Below are 14,031 nucleotides of genomic sequence, written 5' to 3' on the forward strand. Positions count from 1 at the left end.
CAACCGCGTGGTTTTGGCATCTTTCCAGGCTTGATAGTTGCTGCTGAAGCACCTACCAAGAGGAGAAAATGCTGAGAGAAGAAAGGAGCCACTTTTGAGATTTTAAGTATTTTCTTCTGATTTATTTCTTAGAAAAACTGCATTGCCGCCTACTTTTTGGCGTTTTCTTGCTTGCAAAAGTTGATATCTGTGTTAGAAACAGTATTTAGAAGATACCTAGAGCCTGTTTATTGCATTTTCTGGGTTGCACTTAATTTAAAATCGTTTTTTCTTAAAATTGCATTTTACCTGCCTCTGACCTAGCACACACGTGTTGGGGTCATTTATTGCACTGTTCTGACTAGCTTGCCACTTGTGTGTCTCTGCTATCCTTAAACAAAAACAAAAAAAAACTTGCTATTTTCCCACTTTCTATAATTTAAAAAACTTCAGTTACAGAGTTGCTATTCTGAACTGTTTGTAAGTTTCTTGGAGGCCAGTGCTTACTTGGGCTAAAGGGAAGTCTCTGTGTTCACCAGTGGCAGTGGTTAACACTGAGCAGCCTGCCTGTCCCTGTAGGAGTGGTTACTGCCTAGAAACTGTAGTTTTATTGGCCATTTTGGGTCAATTCCAAACTCCTTGATCTGTCTCTCTTAAAACACTGCAACTCTCTTTTTGGGTGGTCTTGCTCACAGAGCAGCGTCGGGCAGCACCGGTTAGCTGGGGTATACTATTCCTGGCTCCACAAAGTCTGCGTTGCAATTTTTCCCATAGATCTAGGCAAGCCTCAACTCAAGTGCTTTAGATCAACTGCTCTTATTGCAGCACTTTCATAACCCAAATCAGCACTTGTCCAAATCTCCTAGACAGCACTATTATTTTCCAAATCTCCTAGACAGCACTATTATAATATAGCATAAGACCCTCGACTGTCCGTAAGAGAAGTGAAATTCACTTTTCCAAGCATGTCCAGAGGACAGCTTCAGGTGTACTCTCCAGTTCATCTGCTGGAATTGGGCATCCTGAGGCAATGTCACAACTGCCTCATGTATACAGACAACCCTCTCCTCTTACCTCTAGACACAAACACGTGTGAGAGATGCAAATACGCAGCCAGACTGGAGGCTAAGTGCTCTCAACCCATGACTGTAACAGACAGTCAAGAGGAGAAAAGACACACTAGCATCACACCACCAGTCACACATGGATCTACAAAACATACGCATAAATACACAAAAACATATTCGAAGGCACTAGGTACCAATCTGAAAAAAACAGTGCCCTCCAAAGCAGACAAGCAAGCAACCTGCACCTCCAAACACAAGCCAGAAAACACATAATTCACCTCAGCAGTGTGCCTCACGACAGCCCCTAAGGCAAAACACCATACCCAACACGCTAGTAATAGGAGACTCTATAGTAAGGTACACAGATGTTCCACTCCCCAGGCTGAACAAGGAGAAGGTTACTGTCAGCTGCCTGTCAGGTGCTAGGATCCGCCACATAACACAGGCACTTAGGTCACTCCAGAACAAGTACAAGTTTGACGCTGTTATTGTACATGTTGGTGTGAATGATCTAAGATGTACCTCCCTGGACTACATGGAAAGACACATTGAGGAGCTCTCTGATCTTGTAGCCCAAGCTGGTAAAACCCTGACCTTGAGTAGCATACTACCTTCACCTAGAATGATACCACAATACAAAGACAAAATGATCAATTTCAACAATTGGCTAAGTTTCTGGTGTCATTCTAAGGGGATCCAGTGTCTGTCTGCCTGGGATGACATGATAGACAAGCCTCACTGTTTTGCCAGAGATGGTTTGCACCTGTCACCCCTAGGCTTTCGAATACTGGCCAAGGCTCTTGCCGTCCCCATAGTGCCTTTTTTAGGCAAGGCTCAAAGGACAAACCAACCACCGTAACCAGCACAGGTAACCAAAAACTAAAGGTAATGCTACTCAATGCCAGAAGTCTCAACCTCAAAATGCAAACACTCGAGGCACTCCTCAGTATGGAGTAAATTGATGTTTGTGCAGAGACGGAAACCTGGTTCAAGGCTCCAGAGAGCACCCCAGCACTACCAGGTTACAATTCATATCACACCTTCCAGCCTCAGTTACCGGATCGCAGAACAAAGGGCGGAGGTGTATCCATATTCATCAAGGATACCCACATCCCTAGGTTAGTGGCACAGCATGATGCCCCAGAGATCATCCATGCACAACTATCAGCAGGCAAAACCATATTTCAAATCGTAGCCTGTTATAGATCGCCCACCATGTCCCAAGATACTCACTCAGCATTCCTTGAGGCATTGGAAAATATAAAGGTCCTACCCAACACCATAATTTTGGGTGATTTCAACTACCCTGGTATGGACTGGGTGAACTACCAAATTTCTAACTCCTATGCCCAGCGGTTCATAGAATTTATAAATTCAAATGCCCTTGAACAACTGGTATGTTCTCACACTAGAGGGGACAACATATTGGATTTAGTCATCACAAATATGGGCGCCCATTGTACCACACCTGTTATCACTCCCTCTCTGGTCAGATCAAACCACAAACTGATAATCCTGGACGTCCTCACCCTCCACCTCCCCCAGTCAAAGAAACCATAGTAAAAAACCTTTCCAAAGCAAACTTCAAACTACTTGCGTCAGAAGTGGAAAGCTTCACTATTCCCTTGCAGAAGGATAATGATATCCAGGATGCAGAATCCTACACCAAGGCACTTTATATACATCTTCAGGATTGCATAGACCGTGCTATCCCAAATAAAACCAAGACTCCTTCCTCAAGCAAGAAGAAAGCAGTCTGGTGGACCCTGGCCATAAGCAAACTATACAATAAAAGGAGGAGACTTATACAAAAAAAGGCCAAATCTCAAGTAGAAAAATCATCCCTGATTGGCATTATTAAGAAATTGAGGGCCCTTATCAAGTCAACTAAAGCCAATTTTGAAAAGAAAGTTGCCAAGGATGGCAAGGATAACCATAAGGTCTTCTATGGTTACATCAAAAACCTAAATGGCAACTCTCAGGTCTGTTCTGAGCTAGTACAAACTGGAACAAAATACACTGACCCCACTGACATTGCCAACATCTTGGCTGATAGGTTCAGTGCAAATCCCCACCCTCTCCACCTACAGGGCCTATTACTATTCCAGGGGATTGTGTAACTCCAATTATTACTGATACGTTGGTTAATAAGGCTCTATCTAAAGCTAAAAACACTGCCTCCATGGGACCAGATGGTGTCGCAGGCTGTGTCATACGCAAGCTCCAAAATGAATTAACCCCTCATCTGAATACCCTTTTCAGTCTCAGCCTCTCGACAGGATATGTGCCCATAGAATGGCGCACAGCAACAGTGGTTCTGCTGCACAAGGGTGGGTCCACAACCGACCCTGGGAACTACCGACCAATAAGCCTGACCAGTCGGATCTGTAAGGCAATGGAGCAAATCATTATGGAACTCATAAATGGAGAGATTGGGAACCTCCAAACACTTGACCCCACACTTTGGCTTCGGCAAGGGCAGATCATGCCTCCTGAACCTGGTGGACTTCTTTGAGACAGTTACTCAGGCTACAGATAAGGGAAAGGAGGTACACACGGCTTACCTTGACCTTGCTAAAGCACTTGACACCATTCCTCATTCGGGTATTATTGATAAACTCACCAACCTGGGCATAAACCCTTACATCACAAGATGGATCGCAAACTGGCTCTCAGACAGATCCCACAAAGTAAGAGTAGCGGGATCTATGTCCGAATCCAGACCAGTAACAAGCAGTGTGCCTCAGGGCTCTGTCCTGGGGCCCTTCCTGTTTGGCATATACTTCTCAGAAGTACAGGCAAGCACTGAAGGGCTGTGGCTGACCAAGTTTGTGGATGACTGCAAACTGGGTGCTATAATAGAGTCCTCGGCTGACATGGATATCCTCCAGAAGGGCCTTAATGAGACTGATGCATGGTGTCAAAGCCATGGTCTCAAGCTAAATGCTAAAAAATGAGTAGTAATCCCCTTTGGAAAAAACAGAGTACCCACGAACTACCACATAGGAGGTAACCCCCTGAAATCTAAAGAAGTAATAAGGGATCTAGGGACCCAAGTAGATAGTCAGCTTTCCTTTGATAACCATGTTGCCAAGGTGGTTAGAAAATCCTTCTATGTGACCCATCTGATCATGAAAGGGTTCACATCAAGATCTAAGGATGTAGTGGTGCCCCTCTACTCTTTCCTTATCAGACCCATTATTGAGTACAATGCACCAATTGGAATGTACCTGGCTAGGCATCTCCAGCAGCTGGAGAGACCACAGAGGTGCCTCACTAATTGGATTACTGGCCTCAAACAGTTGCCCTATGCAGCACGATTGAAAAAACTAAGGCTTTTCTCTGTTGCATACCACCTTCTCAGAGGCGATCTCTGTCTAACATACAGAGCCATGTCCAACCCAGAACTGTTGAACATGCTCCATCTTAGCAAAATCAAATCTACTCAAGCTACACACTCTAGGGATATAAACCTCAGCACAACAATGAATAGAACATGCTGGAGGGATAGATTCCCTTCGCAAAGACTTCCATTGCTATGGAACAGGGTCCCGATCTACATAAGACAGAGCCCCTCACTATCACTCTTCAAGAGGAACCTTGACAAGTGGATGGGTAAGAGAAAGTTCACACCAGGGATCATACCAACAGCTCTACTAGATAGGGGCCAAGGGTACTAGCTGCTAGATCAAGGGCCTAGGGAACTAACCAAAGGGACGGTGAATACCGGACAACGTGGCTGGGCTAATATAAGCCTTCGGGCAGATAGCCCAGTACCTACCTATAAATCCTTACCCTATTCCCAGCTCATGAATTTGTGTGGAAAATGTACTATAACAGATGACTTCTTATAGTAAGCAAATGATGAGTCAGAATGATTTTAGGCCAAGAACCAAGGCACTAAGATGACTTTTTAAAGTCATACTTTAGAAATGGCCAGAGAAGAATCATCAGTGCCCTCACACAGCAGACACAACATTCTGAAAAAAAGTGACTTTCCTGGAATATCTCACCTTTCAAGAACTGTGGGCAGTGTTGCCAATGGGGCCTGTGGCATCCTAAAATCTGACCATAAAATTGCCAATGTAGCTGTCTTGAAGCTTAACAATATCCAGCATAACTATCATGACTTGGTGGATAATGTCTCTGCATTAAAGTTCCAAAGATAGTGTTCACTCCTAACTTTCAGTTACTACATATATTGAATTTACAAGTTTTATCCATATTTATGTGGATTTGCTACAGGTACTCCAGTTTCCTTCCATCTCCCCAAAACTTTCAAGTTGAAATGGCTACTCTAAACATGAAATATATATTTATTTTATCCTTGCTATTTTGGCTTGTCTTGTGACTGACACTGGTTTACAGTGGAGCAGTTAACTTACAATATTAACAAGTAGGTACACTAAGCTAAAAATACATTAAACAGCATCTAGGAAGTAGACAGTTTGGTTAATAACAGCATGATAAGCATTCCATGTAAGTATTTATTCACTTGTAGGTAGCATACAGTTTGAATACTGAGTATCACTGTAAGTATAAAGCATTCCAACTACAACACCATTGTCTGAAGTTAAAATTACACAGATAACTACTTAAAATGTAAATAAGTTTGTATATGAAATGATGGTACTAATGTTTTGTTAAATGTATGTGTATTTCCAGTAGCTGTCACAATCCTTGATGTACTACAACAATTTCAAACACAGATTCTATACTGCATTGAATTAACTCCCCCCACCGACTGTTACTTGGTATGAACTTTATTGATCTCAACTTTACGGAAGTAATGGGTCCTGATATTTGATACCATTGGACACCTCACCCCATGAAAGTCGGTCCTGAACCCTTATGGTGACCATAAAAAGCCCCAGCAATAATTTTGAAACCCAGCTTCCAGTTTCAGTAGTGAAAATATTTGTGAAGCAGGATATAACAATCTAATGTGGTAGTACAAACTGAAAGAATTCGTTATAACTAGGGACTGGAAGTAAGTAAGTTGTAGGCCAAAAAAATGCAAAAAATTATAGTAAAGTACATGTGAAAAAGGTGCTTATAAGAAATGGACTACAAATACAATAAAACAGACACAGCAGGTCTACATCTTATTTATGTGACAAAGATAGCTGAAGTGGCCAATAATAGCAGGGGAGGGAGGGGATCTCGGAAAATCTTGCTTGGAAGTGAAGTGTGTGAATACCACACTTACACTGATATGAGCTTCTAACTACAACAATTTGAAGTGCACTACTTTAAATCGTGTGACGAGTGCTGGCTGCTGCTTCAGCAAGCTTGCCTAGTGACTCTTTCATTAAGTAGTGACTGTGTTCAGCAGCAGTGACAAGAGCATAAGGATGCCTGCACCCTGAGTCAAAAGCAGATAACAGGGTTTCCTTCAGAGAACTGGCAAATCACATGCAATGCTGCAAGAGATGTGAGTAACTAGTGTTGAAGTGAACTAAAATTAATCCATCTTCATCATCTGCTACTCAGTTCAGGGTCAAAGAGTGCTGGAGTCTATCCTGACAAACAAAATATAAAAGAAAGAGACATTCTTGGCAAGACAAGCAGTCCACTAGAGGACACTAACATACGCATGCACAAGCACACACAATCACTAACTGACTCTCACACACACACACACACACACACACACACACACACACACACACACACACACACACACACACACACACACACACACACACTAAAACCTGTGGAGTAATAGGACATCTCCTAAATCCATATACCACATGTATTAGGAATGGAGGAGGGGATAAAAGATCTTGGTGACCACGGCAGATGAACCCTAGCCACTGGAATTATGGCAAGGCAAAAATGTGCTCCTTTTCTTACATTTAAGTATGCCATCTTTAGGTCCTACTATAGTTATGCAAACAACTATTTTCATCTGGTGATCTTCCATACCGCCATAGGTTAGAGTTATCACAAACAAGTAGGCAGAAATATCTGAGTGAATAAATTTCCTTTTCTGCAAAAGGTGTTCTTAGCCATTTTATCTTCTGTGTTGGATTCAGTATATATGATATTGGCTGTAAGTAAATCAAGCTATTATATACCTCTACAACACTGTCTGGCTTTTGGGTTGGGTGACTGTTGCCTCATATTTAAGTATACAGGCGGTAGTAGCCACAAAATGATGTGATATCATGCATCATGAACAGCAGGATACAATAGTGGACACTAAATCATTTTTTTAACAGCAGCTTGGTAAATTTACAAAACCTGATTTCTGTTGCTGCAGCTGGTAAGCTTTATAGTGCTCTTGCCTGCCACAGTAAGTTAACTGACAACATGTTGTAGCAATTCACTGTTAAATACCTTCTGACTCATTTCTGAGATCTACTTTTACAAGCCTTTGGTTTCCATCCTGGCATATAAATTGCCAGACATTCATATGGTAATGAGAGTTTAGTACCTTGCATAAAAAATGAGAACATTTGCATTGTAAAGCTTTAACATAAGGACCAGAGTCTTGAAGCAAACACCTCTGTATGTCATGCAAGAAGACTGTTTTGTTACTGTGCACGTGTGGAATGCTGTTCATTGTGCCAACTGTAGCCTATTCAAAGGCCAGCAGGGGCTTTATGTGCAGCTTGTCCCATCTTAGAACTGTATTCACAATGAAGATTATCAGAATAATTTCTTGCAAGTATAATCCACTTTTTTTCATGTCACAAAAGGCTGTTGTTTCATCTAGTCACCTCAAGGTACACACAGATAGGGGATTTCAAAGGAAGTGTTTTCCTTACAAGAAGAACATAGTGATGCAGCATAAAAGCAAAAGCAAATATGTCACAGTAGTGATTAAAGAAAAGATATGCAAGAGCATTTTCATATGACTGCATTCCCTATCTCCTTTTCTATGAACCACATCCACCTGCAGTGATGCACCTTTCCTAGTCTGCATTTAGGTAGCATTCAAGGCTTAAAATTAACACGTCCACTCTGACACTACTATGTACAATATGCATTACTAGTATTGCATTTATACACTGTCTCGTACCTGTTGCTTTGAGATGTTTGCTGAGAGAGGCGATTGCTGTTACTTGAGCCGGAGGGCGGGAGACTGTCTTTATATCTTTCTCCATCTTGTAGTGTATGGGACAGGTCAACAAAAGCTCCATTTAAAGAATCTTCTCCATCCAAAGGCCCCAGAAGCTCTATTAACAATACAAGATATGTTAATGTACTTTGAACCACAAACATCTTAAACTTCATTAAAGTCTGAACTAAGCATTTCCAAACTGCAACTGCACACTTTAACTGCAAATCAAGATTAGTCCGTACCCAATTTGCATTCATGCTAGCTACCTAATGATGTGAGCTTACACTTATTCTGTAGCATCGAATATTTCCAGAACTTCAGACCTCATAAGAGGTGAACAGTTTCCTAAGCTGTGAAATTCCTCATTATATACAACTTGTAAATCTTAAGAATTACTGTTAATGGGAAAGAAATTCTACCATTCTGAAAGAAAAGAGGCCCTCTGATCATGCAGCTGGACCATTTTGTAACACAAACAGGTCTTCTGAAAGAGGTGAACACATTCTTACTCTGCAGAGATTGTAAAGCATACATAATTTTGTATAGCAGAAAACCGCCACTCAAAGAAACACATCAGATGTAGTATAGATTACAAGATGTGTGGTTCTGCAGTTCAAATACCCATGGAACATGGCACAACAATGTGACAACACTCCTGATCTGGGTTGCCAATGAGTGCTAGCAGAAAAATAAATTTCACTTATGTCATTTTTATTATAGGAAAAGGTTTTACTCATGTAAGTTTACTGTATGTACATTATGTTAATAAGAACAAGTTCTACTTTTGTGTGTGATTACTACATACTCATCAAACATCAAAGTAATGGCACTACAGAGAGGTTTTCTTAAACAGCACACACAAAAATTAATATGACAGTCCAGGAAACTGAAGCTGCAAATATAGAAATTTAAATAAATGCAAATTTTGTATACATGTATTTATATATATGTGTGTGTGTGTGTGTGTGTGTGTGTGTGCGTGTGTGTGTGCTGTGTAAAATGTATGCACAATATATATATATATATACATATATATACACACACATACACACACACACACACATATATATAGGCATGCATACATATATACTACTTGTATATTCACAATACACACACGCACACACGCACACACACACACACACACACATATATATATATATATATAGTCTACTTTTACCTAAAAATGTATGAACTCTAAATACAATATTATTTTATTAAGAATCATAATATCCAGAGTACATATAAGTTATACATGTAGATGTAGCTGAAGAGGTCAGAAATTTGTGAAAATGTAAACATACTAATAATCATATTCTCACTCAGAGGCTGTTCCGGTTCAAAGAAATAACAAGTATTATAAAAGCACACAAAAAATAATTGCTCTTTCTATGTCGCCCTTTGACATGGAAGAAAAGTGCACTCAAGTCATTTTTCTTTTAATCAGCAGCTTTTATTTGCTCTTCAAATACTATAGTAATGTGCAGTCTGCATGCATGGTGCACTCCATTCTTCTGGTGGCTAGCCCATTACCATGTCATAGATAAATAATAGATAAATAATGAACATTTTGTTTCCATAACAGAGGGAACAACCCAAAACCAGAATTAACATTGTTTCTTTATCACATTTTTCCAATGTCACATATAACAAACGTAGGGAATTCCAACACTGTCAGCTTTTGTTTATACATTGTCCACTAATCCAGTCCTTCCCCTGAACCACATCTTGACACCACCTCCTCTCCCCACTGATGTATATTTCTCTCTGCATTCTAAAAATACCACTTTTGTCTTTTGGAATTTACTAGGGTTGCATTTCAACATGGCCTCTCTGTTTCTTCCACCTTGTTCGTAACAGTTAAAACCTCATCTATAGTTGGTGCCTGATTCCCTTTCCACTTCCTTGTGATCCCTTCTTTAGCTATAAATATTAAAAAAAGGTTGCCGCTGCTTTAATAGGTTCACTCTCCTTGCCCTCATCTATCCAATTCAAGCAAAAATTGACTGTGTTAATTTGCCATTCCCTCCCCAGGACTTCCTGGATAAGCTTACCCTGATCTCTTTTAAAGCTGAAAAGTTTCTTGCATTTCCCGAATACTGGGTTCTGGTCCCATTACAGTCTTTCTTGCATCTTCAACAAGATTCCTGTTCCTCGGGAAACATTTTACATAGTCTTATTATGAGTATAAATATAATTATACAGACACTTCCAAGCAAAAATTATTAACTTCCTAGACTTGGTTGCTGTTATTGGGATTCAACAAAAGCTCCACCCAAACCTTACCTGTTAATTTCCTTTTACCAAGTTTTTGCCAGGACTCTTGTCTTCACCTGTTTATCCATTTATCTTAAAACAAGTCTTTATAAAGTTAATTTATTAAACCCTTAGTGGATCTTGTGTCTGCCCTAGCTTCAATCAATATTTCAACCAACTCATGTCTCTCTAACTTTCTTTTTCTGTTCGTTTTCATGTTTACCAAATATGTCTTAGGCTACTTTATGCTACAGAATCCCCCTTACTTTTATCTGGAAATTTGCTCTAATTCATCACATATTATTTTTATTTTCTCTGCCCTGAAGTTTTTCCAGTAATAAAATTCTCTTCTCACATCACAAGACGGATTCTTTTTATATCTATCTTGTCTTGAATGGGTTGTTTACCAATCCTATGAGCCACACATCAAATTTCCATTCTTTATATTTCTTAAACCTGAAGCTCTCTTATATCTTATCAGACATTAACTGTAACCCAATATTCAGATGCCTAGGTACTGTGCCTTGCTTGGTCCAATTGTCCCAGTATTATCCTTTTCCAATTTGCTTTATACCCAGGACTTTGAAGAAGACATAATAATCTAATCTGTACCATTTTATGAACCTTTTATTCCCCGAACAGAGGAAAGTATTTTAATAATACTTGTTTCTTTGATTTGCAACAACCTCAGTGTTTTTACATTTTCACAAATTTCTGATCTCTTCAACTACAACTTTGTAGAACTTATAAATGTGGCACCACTAGGCCCCCTCTTTCACTGGCAATACCATTTTATGCCATTGAACTCTGGGGTGTTTATTCCCCCAGATATATCTCATTATATTACTTATAAGCCTCTTCCAAAATGTTTTCCAGGATCACGCAGCAATGTTCGATAGACATATAAAATCTGTAGCACTACAAATATTTTCACCACTTGACCTATTTGTTCAGTCAGTTACTAATAACTTCCATTTCCTCAACATTTCCCAGATCTTCACCCCCATGATTTCTTGAGCGTATCTTTGAAAGTTTTAGCAAGCCATATTCACAAGTGCTTAAACCTAAACTGCCCCGACAGCAAAACTCCTGTTCTAATGACTATGTAGCAGCACAGTTCACACAAATCACTTTTTTTCTTGACTGATTTGATATACCAATATCTATTATTTGAAATAATGTTGGAATACCCACCTCTGGGTTAGTAATATCAAGAATTACATCATCTGGAAACACTAACAACTTTTTCTTCCTCCCTGAAGGCTCCCATCACCTTATGTTTGACTGCCTTAATTTTTGAGCCATTGGCTCGAGGTAAGAGGCGAATAACAGGGATAAGAAGCAACCTTGCTTAGTCCCTCTCTGTAGCACAAAATTTTTTGTCATTCTGCGATTTACTTTTATCCCAGCTATTGAACCTCTATATATTTCTCATATTGAGCCAATGAATCCACCACCAAATGCCATCTAAATATTATCTCCAACAAGTAAGACCATTGTACTCTATTGAATGCTTTCTCTGCATGAAGACCAAGTACTGCTAAGCCCGCATCATTCCTCTCCACTTTGTTTAGTATTAAATATGTTTTCAAGATGTTGTTAAATGTTTATTTCCTTTAGTTTATATATATATATATATATATATATATATATATATATATATATATATATATATATACACATGGGTCAGACGTATTTTTATCAACCAGATGTATCTGGAAGGGAAAGAGGGGTACAGAAAATAGGCAAGAGGGGGCTGGAATTTATTGGAGAAAACTGGCAAAGGAATAAAGGTATCAGGAGTGAATAACTAGAGAGGGAAAGACAATAAAGTAGGATGACGCCAAAAAGACATTTGGACTGCAGGGTAGATACTGCTTTCTCTATCAGGGATTAATATCAGAGTAGAGGCAAAGAGAAAGATATAAGGAATCTTAAGTAAAAGAACTGCTCTGGTAGAGGTTTCAGTTGAATCTAAATTTAAGGCTGCAGTTTTGAGACTTAGTATGGCATATAAAATATTGCATGACAACTATAAAAATTAATCAGAGAAGGTTAGAAAAGATTGGGAATAGAGACTGGAAAAACAATTTACAAGAGAACAATGGGAGGACGTGTGTGGCTCCCAAGTATGCAACAAAGTCCAGAAAGTTTGGAATTTTTGCTTGGAAGTGTTTTCATGGGTAATTTTACAGCCCAAGCAGACTTCAAAGAATTTTTCCTCAGGTAAACAGCAAATGCTGGAGGTGTGATGTGGAAGAAAGAGGTAATTGGGAACATATGTATTGGGAGCGTAATGATTTGGCTGATTTAAAAGATACCCTACAGTGTACTCTGTTAGAAATACTGGGTGAGCAAATGGCTATAATTAAAAAAATAATTATTTTGAGCCGGGATGCAGGATCAGAATTCCCTAGACATTGTGTGGCCTTATTAAGTTCAGTTGGTTGCCAAAAAAAGCAATTACTAGAAAATGGAAATCAAAGTCTTAAACAACTGTAATTGAAGTCTCAAATATTACAAAAGAGATAAAAGAACTTAAAGTGGGATCTTTAGAAAAAGAATGAGCAAATTACATAGAAATAAATGAAAACTGTGGGAACAATACATGTAGAATAATGTTCAGTACGAGGAGTGAGGCTTAAAGGAATTCAGCAATTTATGTAACATTGGACTGATGATAGTCACAAATAAAGAAAAGATATGTGATGTACAATGTCTGTAAATGGAAAACAAATGTCAGTATGGTGTGTTTTCTTTTCCGTTAAAGTATATTTGTCTGTGTCTTAAGTGATAATTTAATACAGGTGTTTAAAAAAAAGATGTCAAATGTTTGTTGCCATTTCACAAAACCACTTTGATCTTCATTGATCACTCTAGGGAGTGTCCTAGCAAGTCTATCTGCTGGTATTGCCACAAATACTTTGTAGACATGTCTCAATATTAAGATAGGCTTATACGACCTGGGACTGCATGGATCACTACCTTTTTTTACACCAGGGATATGGGATTTCATTATTCCAAAAGTTTACTAAACAAAACAAGCCATGTCATCTAATCTTCTGTTTGAATTCTTTCCAAAGTTCTAGGGGGAACCTTTACAGGGTCTTCGCAGGTACCTAGCATCTATTCCTCAATCTCGTCTAATGTAATTGGATACAACAAAGCATTATTTTTTTTCCTGTGCTTTTCTGGGCATAACCATCCCCCCCACCATTCTGTTCCACCTCTCTTCTATTTGTATAAAATCGTGTAGTAATCCATTAATGTCTCATTCATCTCTTTCCTGTCCTTAGTAACTTTCCCAGTTTTATGCTTCTCATTTTAAAAACACTCCCTCAGTTTTCTTCTGTCTTAATTTGCATGTTAAATAAAATATTTTGTTGCTTGGGAGAGCTATCATAATATAGTCTTGTGAGTGCCATTTTAACATCATTTTTTGAGTCATTTTAAATCCCACTTCACATTCTATATCTCCTGCCTTTTCCCTCTGTATAAAATACTGATCTACATTCCCCATGCACAGGCATTTCACTAAAAGGAAGCATGTGCAATTAGGCTGCGACTGCAGCTGATTAAACATGAAGAAAACAAAAGTTATGTACTTACCAAAATGATACATCTGCATTGCCGGTCTCCATCTGGTTCAACCTGTGGGATATT

General features: G+C 39.2%; 1 protein-coding gene across 1 annotated transcript in view; it reads right to left on the reverse strand.

Annotated features, from left to right (window-relative positions):
* Window positions 1-14,031, reverse strand: part of LOC122788613 (WD repeat containing planar cell polarity effector) — a 2,136,001-nt gene that overhangs the window by 255,291 nt on the left and 1,866,679 nt on the right. The window contains exon 14 of the mRNA XM_044055516.1: window positions 8,074-8,230. Coding sequence (XP_043911451.1) covers window positions 8,074-8,230 — 157 coding nt within the window. The remainder of the gene's footprint in view (window positions 1-8,073; window positions 8,231-14,031) is intronic.

This window comes from Protopterus annectens, chromosome 1.part2 (genome assembly GCF_019279795.1).
Source record: "Protopterus annectens isolate FY-2018-M chromosome 1.part2, PAN1.0, whole genome shotgun sequence".
NCBI lineage: Eukaryota > Metazoa > Chordata > Ceratodontiformes > Protopteridae > Protopterus > Protopterus annectens.